Source organism: Capricornis sumatraensis, chromosome 19 (assembly GCF_032405125.1).
Source record: "Capricornis sumatraensis isolate serow.1 chromosome 19, serow.2, whole genome shotgun sequence".
Classification (NCBI taxonomy): Eukaryota; Metazoa; Chordata; class Mammalia; order Artiodactyla; family Bovidae; genus Capricornis; species Capricornis sumatraensis.
This window is the reverse complement of record NC_091087.1, coordinates 35,492,815-35,509,657: the sequence shown is the minus strand read 5'-3', so window position 1 is coordinate 35,509,657 and position 16,843 is coordinate 35,492,815. Positions and strand designations below refer to the sequence as shown.

General features: G+C 55.9%; 1 protein-coding gene across 2 annotated transcripts in view; it reads right to left on the bottom strand.

Moving 5' to 3' along the window:
- The window catches only part of APBA2 (amyloid beta precursor protein binding family A member 2), a 41,523-nt gene that overhangs the window by 4,985 nt on the left and 19,695 nt on the right, over nucleotides 1-16,843 (bottom strand). The window contains exons 4-9 of one of the 2 annotated variants that reach the window (XM_068991157.1): nucleotides 13,352-13,497; nucleotides 12,622-12,657; nucleotides 10,625-10,711; nucleotides 5,279-5,464; nucleotides 1,314-1,493; nucleotides 299-511 (exon numbers count right to left, since the gene is read on the bottom strand). In XM_068991157.1, the coding sequence (XP_068847258.1) occupies nucleotides 299-511; nucleotides 1,314-1,493; nucleotides 5,279-5,464; nucleotides 10,625-10,711; nucleotides 12,622-12,657; nucleotides 13,352-13,497 (848 nt within the window). The remainder of the gene's footprint in view (nucleotides 1-298; nucleotides 512-1,313; nucleotides 1,494-5,278; nucleotides 5,465-10,624; nucleotides 10,712-12,621; nucleotides 12,658-13,351; nucleotides 13,498-16,843) is intronic. The other variant, XM_068991156.1, reaches the window with a different exon arrangement.

The following is a 16,843-nucleotide window of genomic DNA, read 5'->3' as shown; positions in this document are numbered from 1 at the left end:
CACGAGGTGTGACTGTCAGTGAAAAGTCCCAGGCAAACCAGGACAGCCTAGTCCAGCTACAGGTCCTCAGGCCTTTCCTGGGATCACTGTGGTTCAGGAGCCAGCTAAGTGAGAGTGGACAGCACCTCCCTCAAGATCCCCACTGTGGGGGTGGGGGGCAAGTCCCTCTTTGATTTGTCAGGGACGTGGTGCAGTTTTGGGTTCAAAGTCGCTGGGTGGGTCTCTCTGGGCTCAGCCTCCCTGAGGGTCAGTGGGGATTACAAAGCAGCAAGGGTAAAGTGAGGGGCCCTGTGCCCACCTTGATGATGCCCTGGCAGGTGGCGAGTGGCAGCCCCACCAGGCTGGTGCCATTGATGGACATGATCTGATCACCAATGCTCAGCTTCCCCGAGCGGGCGGCCGGGCCTCCATTCATCATGTTGGCCAGGATCACAGTGGGCAGGATGGAGCCCCAGCCCGATTCCACCACCACCACGCCCAGGATTTCACCCTTGTGCTTCTCCAGCTGCAGCTGCAAGGGAATCGGCAGAGTAAGAGGGCCCTGCCTGAGACCAGGCTAGGGTAGGCCTCTGCCCAGCACCCACAGAAGGACCAGCCCCACCCGGGCCCTCCAAACCAAGGCCACAAATCCTGGCCCACCAGCCATCCCCCTGGCCTCTCCCAGCTCCAGCTCCCAAGCCCTCTCAGGGCCTATCCCACCATCCTGTGAACCCAGAGCACAGACCACCCCCAGCCCCAAGCTTGGCTCCAGTGTCCAAGCTCTCCTCACCTTCCCAGACCCACAGAGGCTAGAGGCACATTCTCAGAATCCAGATGCAAACCCTGCCAGGCCTCCAAACTCATCTAGGAAAATCCTTCATTTTCTCTCCGCCTCTCGGATCACTCTCAGAGAGCTGCCTGTCAAGCACTCATTCACTCAGCAACAAGCCAGGATTGTTCACCCATTCACAAGCAGGCAGGGTACAGGCCACCCCGGGATTCGCTCCTCTGTCTCAGGAGAACTTTCTAGAGAGCCCTGAGCAAGCCCATGGGAGCCTGCCAAGGCCCCACTACAGGAGGCTTCCTAGCCCACTCCCACATGCCTTCCAGAAACAACACCAGGGGCTGAGCCCCTGGCTAAGAGCAGCAGTAAAGGGCACAAGTTCAGAGTCATTAAGACGGACTATTGGCAGCTCCTCTGCTCTAACAGCACCACACTCTTCACACACAAGTACTCGCTGCAAAGGCGGGAGCCAGAGGGACACTGGCCACACACCAGGAAGGCTCGCCCTGGGCCCCTGCCCAAGAGCCCCTTCCTGTCCCCGGTCACCCACCTCCTTGCAGTTCTCCGAATTGGAGAAGTGGATGAGGTCGTCATTGTACATCTCCTGGGTGTTGATGATGTCACTGTACTCCTTCTGGCTCAGGTCCTCAGGGTTGATGCCGTTGGCCCGCAGGAACTCCTGGTAGGCCACGCTGAAGGCTTGGCCGATGGACTGGGCGATGAGCTGGGCCTGCAGGAGAGGGGAGGGGACGGAAGAGGGTCGGCCACTGGAGACAGGCAGGCACACAGGCCTGGATGGGGTTGGGAGGGGGACCCTGGCTGGGCTCCAAGGAGCTGTAGAAAAACGTGGCCCGGGTCTCCGTGGGGGGAGCCCTTCTGCTGCCGGGCACCCTGCCTGCCCCTACCCAAGCTGCCCTAAACCTCAGACATCCTAAGACAAAGCCTATGTCCAAAAAGTCTGAGGAGATTATGAATTATTTGCTAATGACCATAATTCTGTTGCTTTCCCTGGTGACCGTGTTGTATTTTCTTTCCACTCATCTTATTCCAGATGCAGCCTGGAGGTGCGTCCTGTCAGCGAGCGTCACAGAGGCTGTCAGTCATCCACCCAGTATTTATTTCTCCACAGCAGCAGGACCCAGTCCATCAGGGCGGGAGTGGGGGCAGGATGTGTGCCTGTCAGTCTCGTGGGGCTGTGGATGTGCCAAAGTGAGGCCAATGAGAAGCCTGGGCCCTTGGGGACAGGGCACAGGGCAAGGCACAGAGCAACTCACTTCTTTCTACTTCTCTTTTTCATATATATATATATATATATATATATATATATACACACACATATATGTATATATATATATATTGGCCATGTCACACAGCATGTAGGATCTTAATTCCCCACTCAGGGATCAAACCCAGGCCCCTTGCAGTGGAAGCGAGGAGTCTTAACCACTGAGCCACCAGGGAAGTCCCCACACTTCTTTCTACATCGTCGGGACCATTTCTATGGACTGGGCGGGACCCCTCACCCTGCAGAGGTCTGGACACTGAGCAGCACTGCACGGGCTGACACGCCACCTGCTGGTGTGCAGATGAAGGGCCTTGAGAGGCGAGACTAAAGACCCAAAGAGCTGGGTAGCCAAGGGAGAGCAGTGCGACCCTCGGCAAAACCTCAGGTCAACATGACCCAAAACACGTGGAATTGAGGGTCTGGCCCAAGTCCCATTCTTGCTCTACATGCTGCACAATTCTCAGGCTGTAAACAAATAAGTCTGTGAAAACCCTGCTGGGCCAGGTAACAGAGCCAGAGCTCGGAGCCCTCTGATGCTAGACCGCACGGCCTTTCCAAACTGGGCCCTGAACGGTATGCAGGAGGGAAGCCCACGTCCACTCAACAGGACCCAGCCCTGCTCACCCTTGGAGCAGCGTCCTAGCAGTTTGGCCACTCTGCTCAGAGGGAGGACAGTGTGCTCAGGGGTGGAGCCCTGGAGCCACCAGGTGGCGCCACTGGCCCAGGCGCGTGCAGAGCCTCAGGCCAAGCAGAGGATCCTGGCCTCCAGGAGGAGGCTGGTCCCTGGGAGGAGGGGGAGGGTGCCCTGGAGACCCAGACGTGCCCTGATCCGCTGGGGTCTCAGGTTTGCTGACACCGACCACCCCCCAGGCCTCTGACTGGGGTCGCCTGACTAGGAAGGGGTTGAGCATCATTTTGTGCTCCCCTCGCCCACTGCCCTGAGCCTGCCCTTTGAGCTTTACCTGGACGGCCCCCACCACCTGGGGAGCTTCTGGGGAATGAGGTGGTACACGCCCGGGATCCGTGGGGCTCACTCCGAGAACCTCAGCATCTTCCCACCAGCTGCTGGCTGCAGTCTCCCATCCCCTGTCTGCGCTCGTCCTGGCAGCCCTCCGCCTGAGTCCTAAGGGCCCTCCCTTGTCCCGTCCCCCAGGTCACAGCCAGGGCCATGAGCCCAGAAGGTGGGCAGGTGTTGTGGGCCTCCCCGGGGGGCAATGGAGGCTGGCACTCAGAGGGGCCTCCGGCAGGTGGGTGAAGGTGGAGGGAAGCTGCCCTGCCCCCAGCACTCTCACCTCTGCGGCCCATCTGTGCTGGTTTCCACTTAACAGAAGGGAAACAGAGACTCTGAGGGGGCTGCCAGAGTCCTAGCAGCCATGTTCCATTTCCCCCTTCTGCTTGCACGGGACCCTTGGATACTTCACTCACCCTGGCAGCCCACCTGGTGGGGCCATCATCAGGGCCCGACTCTCCAGGGGGCTGCTCTATCCTCTCATGCCCCTCCCAGTCCATCTTTCCCACACACATTCAAGAGCCACTTGGAGCCCCACACCCTCCTGCCCTTCCTCTCAGCCTCCTCTCCCAGTGAGAAACCAAGACCACAGCAGCACCAGGATATGGCAGGCAGCTCAGACACTTCCTGCTCCCGGCACAGGCAGGCTGTTCACCCCACTCACCTGCGTCCTGCCTCACCCCCCATCAACCATGGCCCTTCTCCAGGACCCATCACAACCCCCCATGCGGAGTCTCTGAGATGCCTCAAGCCATGAGCCACACAAACATGCCCATTCAGGAGTCCACAGACATCTGTGTAAGGTGAAAGGAACATGAGTGTGCGCTAGTACATCTGTATGTAAACTTCCTCTCCTATCAACATCATTGCTTCAAAGCACTCGCACTTGACTTCATCTACTTAGCAGAAATATCACTGCCCCAACCCACCCTGCTCAAACCTGAAAACACCGGGACCCTACTCCACTGCTCCAGGTTCTAGACACACCCTCAAGTCCCTTGGTGACTGAGAATGCCCCTTCTCAAAATTTATTAAAATCGTACCCTGGCAACAGCCACAAGAACAGCTCAGCACTGCCTCTGGGGTGGTCCTGAGTCAGATCTGCCCAGGGCGCCCAAGAGACCACTCTCACCTCCTGCTCTCCTGCTCCCTTTCTCTCTCTTGTAGGCTCAGAAAGACACTCTCATCCCGCCCAACCCAGGAGTCAGCGGGGTCATGGTCTGTAGTGACTCTGTAGTATTTTAAACATCAGAATTAGAGTTGACCCCTGAACAAAACAAGGGTTACAGGCACTGACCCTCTGAACAGTCTAAAAAAAATCCATGTCTAACTTCTCGTCAGCTCTCTGTACCCAACCAGTCAATCCTACAGGAAATCAACCTTTAATATTCATTGGAAGGACTGAAGCTGAAGCTCCAATACTTTGGCCACCTGAGGCAAAGAGCTGACTCATTGGGAAAGACCCTGATGCTGGTAAAGATTGAAGGCAGGAGGAGAAGGGAATGACAGAATGCAATGGTTGGATGGCATTATCGACTCAGTAAACATGAGTTTGAGCAAACTCCACAAGATAGTGGAGGACAGGGAAGCCTGGTGTGCTACAGTCCACGGGGTCACAAAGAGTCAGACGTGACTGAGCAACTGAAAAACAATTTATAATCAGCCCTCTATACCCACAATTTCCCTGTGTCCACAGTTTGGGATCTAACGGTTCAACCAAAACAGCTCGTACAACGCTGCAGCATCTACAGCTACAAAGGCCCATGGTTAAATGAGACCTCATGTTCAAGCCCATGTTGTGCAAGGGTCCCACTGGATTTTCCAGCTTCTTATGGCCTGAAACAGCTGTGAGCAAAAGCAGAGATGCCTTCCCATTAGCAACCCTCCCCGTGCAGAAGTGTGATCCTCAACAGAAAAGTGAGTTGGGGCTACTGTATTTGGGAAGAACAAGATTTTGCTAAAGGACCTAGTCAGAAAGCTCCTCAGCCTATTTAACTAGGGTTCTGCTTACAAACTCCTCAAAAACTCATTTCATAAAGCGAAACAGAGCTGTGTCCATGGTCTCTGCAAATTCCAAGAGTGTTACAAAAATCACTGCTTCTGCTGGGAGTGTCGTGATGGTGCACAGGATCCCCACCAGATACAAGGTTTCCTGGGACACTTCGGAGCCTGTGGGGCCCAGGCCGCTGGGAGGGAACATCACACCTGCACGTTTACTCACGTCCTCGGACTCGAACACATGGCAGATCATCTTATACTGCTTCTTCCCCTCCTGGGCCCCAGGGGTGGTCTCGATACAGTCCTGGGAGGCGGAGCGCGGCATGCGGCGTCTGGCCATCAGCACCACGATGTTCCCGATGTCTGCGATGTAGGAGATGGTGCGCAGGGCGTGGTCCATCATGGTCTCCTGCCGGGAGAAGGGGAGAGGGTTTGCGTTATGGGGAATGAGCCCTAGAAACACCCGAGGTCGGGGGTCCCATCATGGTCTCCTGCCAAGAGAACGAAGGAGGGCCCGGGTTACAGGGATCGAGACCTAGAAACACCCGAGTTGGGGGTTCTCAGCCTCCACACTCCTGACATTTGGGGCTGGACCATCCTATATTTTGGGGTGTCCTGGGCCTTGTTGGGTGTTCAGCAACATCCCTGCCCACCCCACTAGACACCAGTGGCATCCCTGACATTTGGGGCTGGACCATCCTGTATTATGGGGTGTCCTGGGCACTGTAGGGCAATCAGAAACATCCCTGCCCCCCACCACCAGACACCAGTGGACAGCCCATGGACAGAGCACTTTAGTGTGGTGATTCTTTACAGTCAAGGTGATCTGCCTTCACCTTAGCCTCACAGCTTCCAAAATGACGCTCATGGGGGCGAGATGTGGGTGGGGGTCCTGTTCGGGGGAAGAGCAGCAGCTGAGGCTTGTCCCCACCTAACCAGAAGCTCTCTCTGTCTGTCTGTTGAAGGGTCCCCTCCTTGAGAGGCAGGTGCCCAGCCTAGACTTCCTGCTGAGCTGAGGAGGAAGGCTTCGGAGCCAGTGTTGTCCAGGGGCAGTCTCTCCCATGGAGCTGAGCAGCCCAGGCCAGGTGGGGACCCCAAGGCAGCCCGCCTGACACTGCTGGACAGGTCTCTGCAGCCCTTCAACTCTCCTCAGGGCCCTGGAGGGTGCATCGCTCTTGATGGCCTTTGCTGCCTGGCAGGAATCTCCATGTCCCAGCAAGGCTGCACACAGAAGCCCTGAGAATCTAACCAGCTGGTCTTTTATGCCTTTGTCCTCTTTCCATAAAAGAAAACAGGGTCCTTCTGTAGCCTCCATGGCCTCTGACTTCCTCATAGAAGGCACTTTGCATTCCTGCCTCCCTGGCGCCACTATAATTTCTGGTTAAGGCTGTAGGGAGTAGGTTAAAACCATAGGAGCCCCCTTCCAGGAAGGGACGCTGCAAGGGGACAGGTGGGGGTGGTTCTCACCATATCTCGATTTCTGGCCACTTTCAGAAACATCTGAATCAACCCCCAGGTGTCAGAAATGTGCTCCCCCCACAACTCTGAGTGCATGTCAACAGCCACCTCTAGAGGCTCCTGCCCGGTCCCTGGGGCAGGAGTGTGACCACAGGTGTCCCAGTCAGCCCTCTGCAGAGTGTGTGGGCAGAGAACAGTGTGGGGTGAGCTGGAGGACAGAAGGGACAAAGCTCCAATGCCCTCTGGACAGAGCCCCTCGCCCATGGGAGGAGAAGATGCCAGGAGGCCCACAGCGGCTGCGATGTGGCCAGAACACTAGAAGAGAACTCGAGGACTGACATGGAGAAAATGGGGCCTCGGGAAGAGCACAGTGGGACAAACATCCAGCAAAGGCACACACTCCAAACCACGGCATGGGCCTGCCCCTTACCCAGGGGGTGGGCCTGGCCAATAGAGGTCTGGTAGTGGCTGCACAGAGCAGGGCCATGATGCTGTGGCCACCAGGATGTGGAGCCATGTGGATTAAGGCCTGACCTTGAGCAAGCAGGCAAAGGAAATGGCGACTTCTGGCCAGTCCACTCTCGGGAGCTGATGCCCCGTCCCAGAGCCCCGTTCAGACACCAAAGACCCAGCAAGAGGGAAGAGAGGAGGGAGGAAAGGGAGTTCTGAGCCTCTCCACCAAGCTCTCCTCTGAGAGTCAATGGGGCTCCGAGATGCTTGGAAACGTGTCCAGCCCTCAAGTTCTCAGGGATGGGCCCAATTCCCAGTCCCCGGGGCTGCAGTCCCCTGCAGGAGCATCAGCGAGAGGAGGTGGTGCAAAGATGGACTGACACCATCTGCAGAAAGGCCTGCCCACGGGTGGCCCTCAGCTCATCTGGAAACCTGGACTTCAGGAGGGTACCCTACCCAATGTGGTAAGAGAGGCTCAGCACGCCTGAGGCATCTGGTCCAGTGAGCTCCAGCCTGAACCCTACTGCTGTCCGGAGTCTGAGACTTTGGTGGGTGGCAGGCAGGACAGATGGCCATGTGACCAGCCCCCACAGAGGACCCTGGGAGCTGACGCTCTCTAGCTTCCTGACAACCCACACTTGACTTGTGCGGTCAGAGCTTGTGGCCAAAAAGTTCAGCTTATCCTGAGTGACCCCACTGAGAAGGACTCAGGGTTTCCCCAGGCTCAGCCCCAGGCATCCTCCTCTTTGCTGACTCTGCTCTGTGCCCTGGTGCTCAGTGAATTTCAGGGTTGAGTGCAACCAAATGCCGAATCCTGGAAGGCCTCTTATCAACTTATGGACCCTGTGGTGGTGGTGAGGACCCTGACAGGTGGGTGGATGAGGGATGGGGCCAGAAGGAGGAGCTAGCCCAGAACATTTGCCCACGAAACATCAGGAAACAAAGGCCAAAGCGGTGAAGTGTCCTGCACCTGACCCGCTCAGGTAGCTCCCTGTTGTTGTTTAGTTGCTAAGTCATGTCTAACTCTTTGGAACCCCATGGACTGCAGCATGCCAGGCTCCTCTGTCCTTCACCATCTCCCAAAGTTTGCTCAAACTCATGTCCATCAAGTCAGTGATGCTATCTAAACATCTCACCCTCTGTTGTCCCCTTCTCCTCCTGCCCTCAATCTTTCCCATGAGTCGGCTCTTACCAGGTGGCCAAAGGATTGGAGCTTCAGCTTCAGTCCTTCCAATGAATATTCAGGGTTGATTACCTTTAGTATTGACTGGTTTGATCTCCTTGCAGTCCAAAGAACGGACTCTCAAGAGTCTTCTCCAGCACCACAATAAGACACTTGCTCCTTGGGAGGAAAGCTATGACAAATCTAGCTGCTGCTAAGTCTCTACAGTTGTCTGACTCTTTGCGACCCCATGGACTGTAGCCTGCCAGGCCCCTCGGTCCATGGGTTTCTCCAGGCAAGAACACTGGAGTGGGTTACCATGCCCTCCTTCAAGGGATCTTTCTGGCCCAGAAATCGAACCCGAGTCTCTTATGTCTTCTACATTGGCAGGCAGATTCTTTACTACTAGGGCCACCTGGGAAGCCCATGACAAACCTAGACAGTGTATTAAAAACCAGAGATATCACTTTGCTGATAAAGGTCCATCTAGTCAAAGGTATGATTTTTCCAGTAGTCATGTAGAGACGTGAGAGCTGGACACTAAAGAAGACTGAGCGCCAAAGAATTGATGCTTTCGAATTGAGTTCTCGCCAGGTGGAAGGCCCCATGGGGAACTTGGACTCAAAGGTCAGAGGGACAAGGCCTAGTTCTGGCCACCCGGGGACAGACCCATGAGGAGGAAGGGCCTCTACGATCGATCGGCAAGGGAAGGCCGTAGCAGGAGCCACATCACAGTGTCACTCTTGCCCCAAGACACACATGCTGCTGCCGTTTCTGTCCCCAGACATCCACCAGGTTGTCCCACCCACTGGGCCTTGAGCAGTTAAACCAGCTCATCTGCTGTGTAAGAGCCATCCTATGCCCTTCTCAGCTCCCCAGCAAGGACATGGTCCACACTAGGAGACAGCAAGGGAGGCAGCACACTAAGGGTGTCGGGAGCTGTGATCCACACTGTGGACTGAGGCTGTGCGCGGAATCAGGGGCCAGTGAGCAAGACCCTATGGAGCTGGGCTCCAGTACAAGGCACGTGTATAAACCCCTGGCTTTTAAAAAGAGTACTGTCCAGCTCGGTTCATTTCCAGGGCCCAGGATCAATAGCCTCTCAGCATCAACAGGCACAGCCAGCACCCAGGTCTCGTTTCTGTATGTCACTCCCCAGGGACATGAACCAAGGTTCCTCGGAGAACATCCGGTTCCAGGCCTGAAGTGGGAGTGCAAGGAGGCCTAAGAACATCTCAGTGTCTCAGGAATGCCATCTGAGACCGAGGGCAGGGCTCCAGGATGGCCCAGGCAAGCACCCAAGAGAACAACAACGGTAGGGTTATGTGAGGTGAAAGTGTTAGACACTAAGTCGTGTCCGACACTTTGCGAACCCCATGGACTATAGCCCGCCAGGCTCCTCTGTCCATGGGATAATCCAGACAAGAATACGGGAGAGAGTTGCCATTTCCTCCTCCATGGGATCTTCCCAACCCAGGGATAGAAGGTGGGTCTCCCACACTGCAGGCAGATTCTTTATCATCAGAGGCACCAGGGAAGCCCATGGGGGAGGGTGGTTATAACACAAGTTTAAGGAAAGTTCAGAAGTCCACAGTGAGAAGGAATAAAAGAAAAGAGGAGAAAAGGAAAAGGAAGCTGTTATACACAGAGCACATTAGATAACAAAATTCAGAACAGAGTGAGAAAATCACTAGTTTGCGTTTCCGACACTGTAACCGAGTCCAACAAGGTCGTCACTGGATCTGACACCATTGGCCACAGGGAGCTGAGGAAATGGCTGCTCACACACCTGGTGTCACCACCCGGACCACTTGCCAAGGGCAAGAAGCAGGGGGCCGTCACCCCGGCACCTGGCCTCTCCCGCTTGTCTCCAGAGTAAGCCAGGCCCTCCACGTCTGTCCACAGCTGCCACTCTCCCTCCCTCCCTCCCTTAGGCTCTGCAAAGCTCATCCACCCGTGGCCCAGCTCCCCCAGCTCCCGGCCCCCTCCATCTGGCTTTCCTGTTCCCACAATAGCAGGCTCATGCAAAGACCCAGGCACAGGAAGACTAGCAGAATTGAGTCAGACACAAGCTGGGCACATAGTTCACAGGCAAGAGATCTCAGGACCCTCCCCACTGGAGTACCGCCACGCTGGGGACCAAGGGTGGCCTGGGTCTCCGCCCTCCAGCTCCATCTCCCATCCTGGTGCACAGAGGCCTTGAGAGGGCCGTTGGGAACCCCGAGGGTGAGCACAGGACTCCTGCTCCCCCCACCCCCGGTTCCCCTTCATCATGTCTCTATTTCATGCCCGCTGCTGCTACACCTGATCACCAGCCTCACCCGCCCAGCCCAAGGCTGCTGCCCACCCCACAGAGCTCACTCTATATTCCATGGCAGGGGCCGGGGGACTGTCCCAAGGACATGGTCTCAGCCCCGCAGAGGGGGTCTGCAGCTCGACCTGGCTCTCCTGGGAGTTCCTGAGCACGATTTTAAAGCCCCCCCATCTCCCCAGGCTCACCTGTGTGTCCGCATTTAACACCTTGATCCTCTGGGTGGAGATGAAGAGATCCACTTCCGTCAGTGTCTGGGCATCTCCCTCAGAATTCTAAGAAAGGATGGTGGAGACTGTTACAAACCTTAGAAAAAAAACTAACTCAGACAAAGGCCTGACAATCTCATGCAGGACCCTGAGCGCCCCTAGAGGGAGAAGCTCGTCGGCAGAAGCAGCCATGGGAGTCTAAACGCGGGCTTCCGAGCCCATCTCGGCTAAGTGAGCTCTTGGGGCGGTTTGCACAGGACGGCAGGGGGACTGCTTCCAGGAGGCTGAACAGGAGGGGACCGGATGCCGGGGAGGCTTGTGCCGCAGCATCCAGAGTGCAGCCCCCCAGTCCAGGAGAAGCGAGCCTGCCTGCCCAACCTCTGGAACACAGCAGAAACACCAAGTCTGGTACTAGAGCTACATTTCTTGGATTTGGGATTACAAGTATCGCCAGGAAAGGCAGGGGGATGGATTTTTCACACTGGTGGAAATGCATATCTGCATTTTCTTCTGGTTTAAAGGCACAGTCATGTCAATGACTGTGTCAACTCCCCCGCCCTTCCCCCGCCATCTTCCAAAAACCCTAAGAGGGCAAGATCTCTACCAGAATGGGCGCTGCCCTCACAGGACACTGGAGAAGCCACCCCACAAATGCCCGTCCTCTCCTGGGTATGCCCACTGTATGGCCACTAGTGATGTGTAAAGGAATGTTCTGGAAGCTGAGTGCATGCTCAAGGACTGGCCCAAACCAAGACAGCCAGTCACAGGGGATTCTTAATTACTCCTGTGCATGGCGATTACACTGGCAAGCCCCTGGGGTGGGGATTCTCTGCTGGGGACCCTGCTTCCTCACGGGGACCTTCCCATTGTTGTTGGCCTGGCCAGCTGCAGGCAGACCGGTGAAGGGGCCCTTGGCAATGACCCCGAGCATCTTCCTGGCTGAGAGAAAGAACAATCCTTTGTGGAGGTCATCGCTGGCCTTGGCTGGCAGCTGAGTTCTGCTGTGCCTATGCCCAACCCCTCTGGGTTCTCTGGACCCAAAGAGAAGGCTGGGGTCCACATTGACCATCCTACTCCAGCTGCCCGGGATGGGCAGGCATCTCCTCAGGGAAAGCACATCCCACTGCAGGTCTTCAAGGCCAGGCCTTCTCTGCTATACCTGGGGGGTACCCAGCACAAAGGTGGCTGGAGCAGAGGTGGGTGTGTGAGGTCCTGCCTTTCCTGCAGCTGAAGGAACCCAAAGAGGGACCACTGGGCAGACAGCAGGCATCATGGGGCCAGAGGGACAATGTCTCACTGCAGCAGGAGGGAGCCCCTTGGCAGGGTCCTTGACCCATGCCACCAGAATGTGGTGTCCAGGTGGGCACAGGGGACTGACTCTCCTGATGCCCAAGCAGAGCCAGGGCCCAGCCAGCCCCTTGGACACCGAGCATGGGACACTTCCTGAAGTGGGAGGATGGTTAGAACACACCCAGCATTACCGACCAGACTGCTGAACAAAGAACTGAAGGTCGACCCGAGATTTTTAAAAGCCTGCCCACGCTCCAGAAATTTTCTCCATAGAGAAAGGGTCCCCTGGGCAGACAGCACTTCTCTTCATCCCGATTCAGTAAATTAAACTTAATGAGTCTTTAAATATCAGGGCGATTTAATTAACTCTGTACAGGGGGCCTAGGCACTGAACGCATCACACGGTCACATCAGAGCACACTTTACAATGTCTACACAAACCAGCCACATCACACATGGCAGTGACCATGCTCTAGCTCACGGAGACTCAAAAAAGGAAATGAAAAAGGACAACAATTAAACGCTTCTGTGAGTGGGTGGTTTTTCACTCAGAAGTCTAGCACTGACCTACCAAGAGAATAGAAAATGGGTTTGCCACATCATTTCTGCTCCTAGGGCCCTCCCTGCCCCCTCCCAGTGCACAGGACAAGCCATAGACACACACGCAAACCCCACATCCTACACACCGCTTTCTTCTTGATTTTGGCAGCCTTTTGCATCCTCTGAGCAGCATGAAAGAGAAAGAAAAACAGGTGGGCGCAAAGTGAGCTGGGTTGCTCTGTCCCCTCCTGACCAGCACAGGGGGCTCATGTCTGGAGCCCCTTTCCCTCAGTTGAAGAGCATGACCAGAATGGAGGGTGGGCTGCAGGGGCACAGACGTCCACAGACCCTCGACTGCCCGGAGGGGCACCCCTCCTCTCTCCTGACCCTGTTATCTTTGTTGATGAGGTCCTGCCCTCCTGCCCCTGAGCCTGGCCACACCCACACTTCAAACCCAGGTGATCGAGTCGACAGCCACCCGGAGCTGCAGGTACATCAGAGCTTTTCTTGAGGTCATAAATTTAAATAAAACATATAATTTTGTTTGTTTGTTCTCCCTTCTGCAAGGACTCTGGCACTATAGGTACACAGACTGTCAAAAAGGAACTAGAGGCTATACACACACACATGACTGGGACACTTCACAACAATCACATTTTACAAATTGCATGTCCAGGGGGCCCAGTGGCAGGTCCTCGTTACTTAACGAGCCTCTGCGCCCCCAACCCCCATCTCCCTCGGCCCCGCCAGGCACCTCAGACGCTCCCACTCTTGCACCCAGGGCTGGAGGGCGGGTCACAGCTGGATAGAGGGCCGTGTCGCCCACCCCCTCCAGTGCTCCCTGTAGGGAACCCAGCTGTCCTGGGCTTCCCATACCTTGACCCTGCTGACAGCCTCCTGTGCCTGCATCATTCGAATGTTTTTGGATGGGTTCCGCTCCGAAAGCAGCTGCGTGGAGCCCAGGTAGTTGGCTGCAAAGATGATCCCGTCGATGAGGTCTTCTGGCTCACAGGGCCCTGGAACTGAGGGGGGACAGCTGTCAACTTCTGAGAGCACGCAGGGGCAAGGCAGCAGGGCCAGGGGCCTTCAGGCAGGGGTAAGAGTCCTGCCTCCATGACCCCACAGTGCACAGAGCAAGTAACTGCACCCCAGCCAGGAAACCCTGCACGCCCCAGGAGGACAAAGCCAGGCCAGGCAGCTGTACCTCAGACACTCAGGCCTCCAAGGGGATAGTGGTGTGCTACAACCCCAGGGCGCCCTTTCCCAAACATCTCCTGATCAGCCCCGAGCCCTGGGACTCCAGACAGCCCACCAGGCTTCAGTGATGGTAATGCCCACCAGGCTCCAGTTGTGTGCCCTGGGGCTCCCGCAGGCCTGCAGCCCCTCACAAGCCAGTCTGGCTCCTCCTGCTCCACGTGCCCCAGTCCAGGCTGGGTGACATGGTCTCTGTTCCACCGGCTGCCTCAAGACCAGAGCTGTCAACAGTAAGATCTGGAATATTCCATCTCTGAGCTGTTTAATGTGGGAACCGGTGGCCTCACCTGGCTTTTCAGAACTTGAACATGTTGGCTAGTGTGACAGAAGAACTGAATTTTAAAATCTATATGCAATCCTAATTAACTGACATGTCAACAGCCACAGGAAGCTATGGCTTGCATCCTGGACAGGCCACTCCTAGAGGGGTTCCAGCTTCTGCCAGTGTCTCCACCCCAGATACCCGGGATCTGTGGACTGAGTTGGGGGGCACTGAGCAGGTTGTCACCTGAGACAAAGGCGCCACTTCACTGACCCGACCTCAGGCCGACACTGGACTCAGGGCAGGTCTCCACACTTACTCTCTGCAACGTTTGCTCTCTTTAAACCTCAGGAGAAGAGCCTGCATGTGTGTCTGGGATGCCTGGAGGAAAGCTGTAAGCTTCACTCTCACTCCAACAAACCAGCTCCATGGGCTTGAGATCAAAGCTCCCAGACTGGTCACAGTGAGTGCCCACTGGCCTGAAGACCCATATCTAGGCTCACCCAGCAGACACACACACTGGGAAACCACGGATGAAAAAGGGACAACTGTCTCTTCACACCAGAGCAGCAGCTCCTGCAATAAGGCTAATTCTACGATGCACTTCAGAACAAGGTGAGGGTTCTGAAGCCTAAGAGGAACCTAATGTTAATATGGGGTTTTCTGGGTGGCACTAGAGGTAAAGAACCTCCTTGCCAATCCAGGAGGTGCCAGAGATGTGGGTTCAATCCCTGGGTGGGGAAGATCCCCTAGAGGAGGGCATGGCAACCTGTTCCAATATTCTTGCCCAGAGCATCCCATGGACAGAAGAGCCTGGTGGGCTACAGTCCATGGGTCACAAAGAGTTGGACATGACTGAAGCAACTTAGCATGCACACATGCAGTGTTATTAGGTCCTGACTCAGGAATGCCCCAGGGCAGTTTCCATCCTGATGGCATAGAACTGGGGGCCCTGGAATCATGACACACCAGGGACCCTCTTTCTCCCACTGACCCTGACATCCTCCCCTCAACAGCCCCCAGAGGATGCACCTAGGGGCCCCCATGGCTTCCTCCAGGAAGCTCTGATTGCCTGTATGGAAGCCTCAACCAGATCCTCTGAGAGCGGCTCCACAACCGGGGGTCAAATCAGGCTGCTTGTTCCATCTCAGGTGCCTTGGGCTCTGCTCTGAAGTTGAACAACCTTCTCCCAGCTAGGCAGGGCTGGGGGTTCCAGGGGAGGGGTGATGGGAGGGGGAGGGGTGGTGGAAGGGTGTGATGGCAGAGGGATGGGGAGATGGGGGAGGGGTGATGGGAGGGGGAGGCACTGGGAGAGGACCCCTCCTTGTCCATCCATCAGGCGCCATGGTCCTTGCTCTGCAGATGAACAACCTTCTTCCAGCCGGGCAGGGCTGGGGGCTCCAGGGGAGGGGTAATGGGAGGGGGAAGGCACTGGGGTGCCTGGTCCACACTCAGGCACATCAGGCCTGTCATGACCCAGGCAGAGGCAGAAGTCACTTCCAACAGAGGGAACAGGGCATCCAGCTCAGGCATTAATAGTAGCCTCTGCCCCGACCCTCAGTGCTCCTGACAGGGGCACTTCCGTTTTTACCACCTCATGCCTCCTGCGCCCCAGTGAGCATGATCCCCAGGGTCCATCTTATCAGTGAGTGAAGTGGAAGTCACTCAGTTGTATCCGACTCTTTGTGACCCCAAGGACTATACAGTCCATGGAATTCTGTAGGCCAGAATACTGGAGTGGGTAGCCAGTCCCTTCTCCAGGGGATTTTCCCAACCCAGGGATTGAACCCAGGTCTCCTGCATTGCGGGCAGATTCTTTACCAACTGAGCTATCAGGGAAGCCCTTGCTGACCAGTACATGGCGTCACTCTGTTCTCAGGGAAAGTCCAGGTGGTCCCAGGAGCCCTGGGGTCATGCTTGCCCAACACCCCCAGACAGTGCTCAGGGTCTGGTCCTCAGCAAGTGTGGGGTGGGTGGAGGATCACATGGTACTCCGTGCCCCGCCATCCCTGGGGATGGAGATAGACCTGAGGTCTCTGTCTTTAACGCTCCACTTGCCAGTTCCCAGGGTGGTCAGCTCCCAGACATTTTCTATCTCACCCCACACCCCAGAGTAGACTTACTAAAGGCTGGCCCCATCTGGGTGCCCATCAGATCTGGGGCCCATCAGGGACACAGACTTCTGATGTAAAGGCACCCAATTCCAGGCTGCGGGGTCCACCACCCACACCCATGGACACCTGCTCCCTGGGAAAAGGCCAGTGAAGGACTGGGGGCTTTGTTACAAGGCCAGCAGACACTCCCCTTCCAAGGAGGGGGGGTCATGTCACTCCTGCCTTGCTCTTTCTTCAAATAGGAAACACTACACACGACAGTACCTCCCACACCAGCCCGCCATTCAGACACCCACCCAGCCCCATACACATTAGGAAGCACCAAGGAGTGGCCAGTAGGAGGGGGGGTATTTCATCTTCACAGACACAGCTCTCAACTCCAATCACCAAATGCAGGAGCAAGGATTAACCAGCTTCATTCTAAGACTGAAGCAGCTGGCCCCACGTGTTTGAGTATAAACTTATTTTGAGTATAGTCCTTATTTTGAGTATAGTCCTTATTTTGTTCAACTCCTGAACAAACACGCAGCTGAGCCCACTAGAGGGAGACAGAACAACACAGCACCAGACAGAATCTGCGTCCCCAGAAAGAATTTCTCCTACTAACTCCCTTTGCATGACGCACACGTACATGCGTGTATCAGAATGCTGCTGCTCAGCCTGGATATGAGAACAGGTGCCCATGTGATCCCTGCTGGAGGGAGCCTTCGTGTGAAACACCCGCTGGGGAACCAGAGG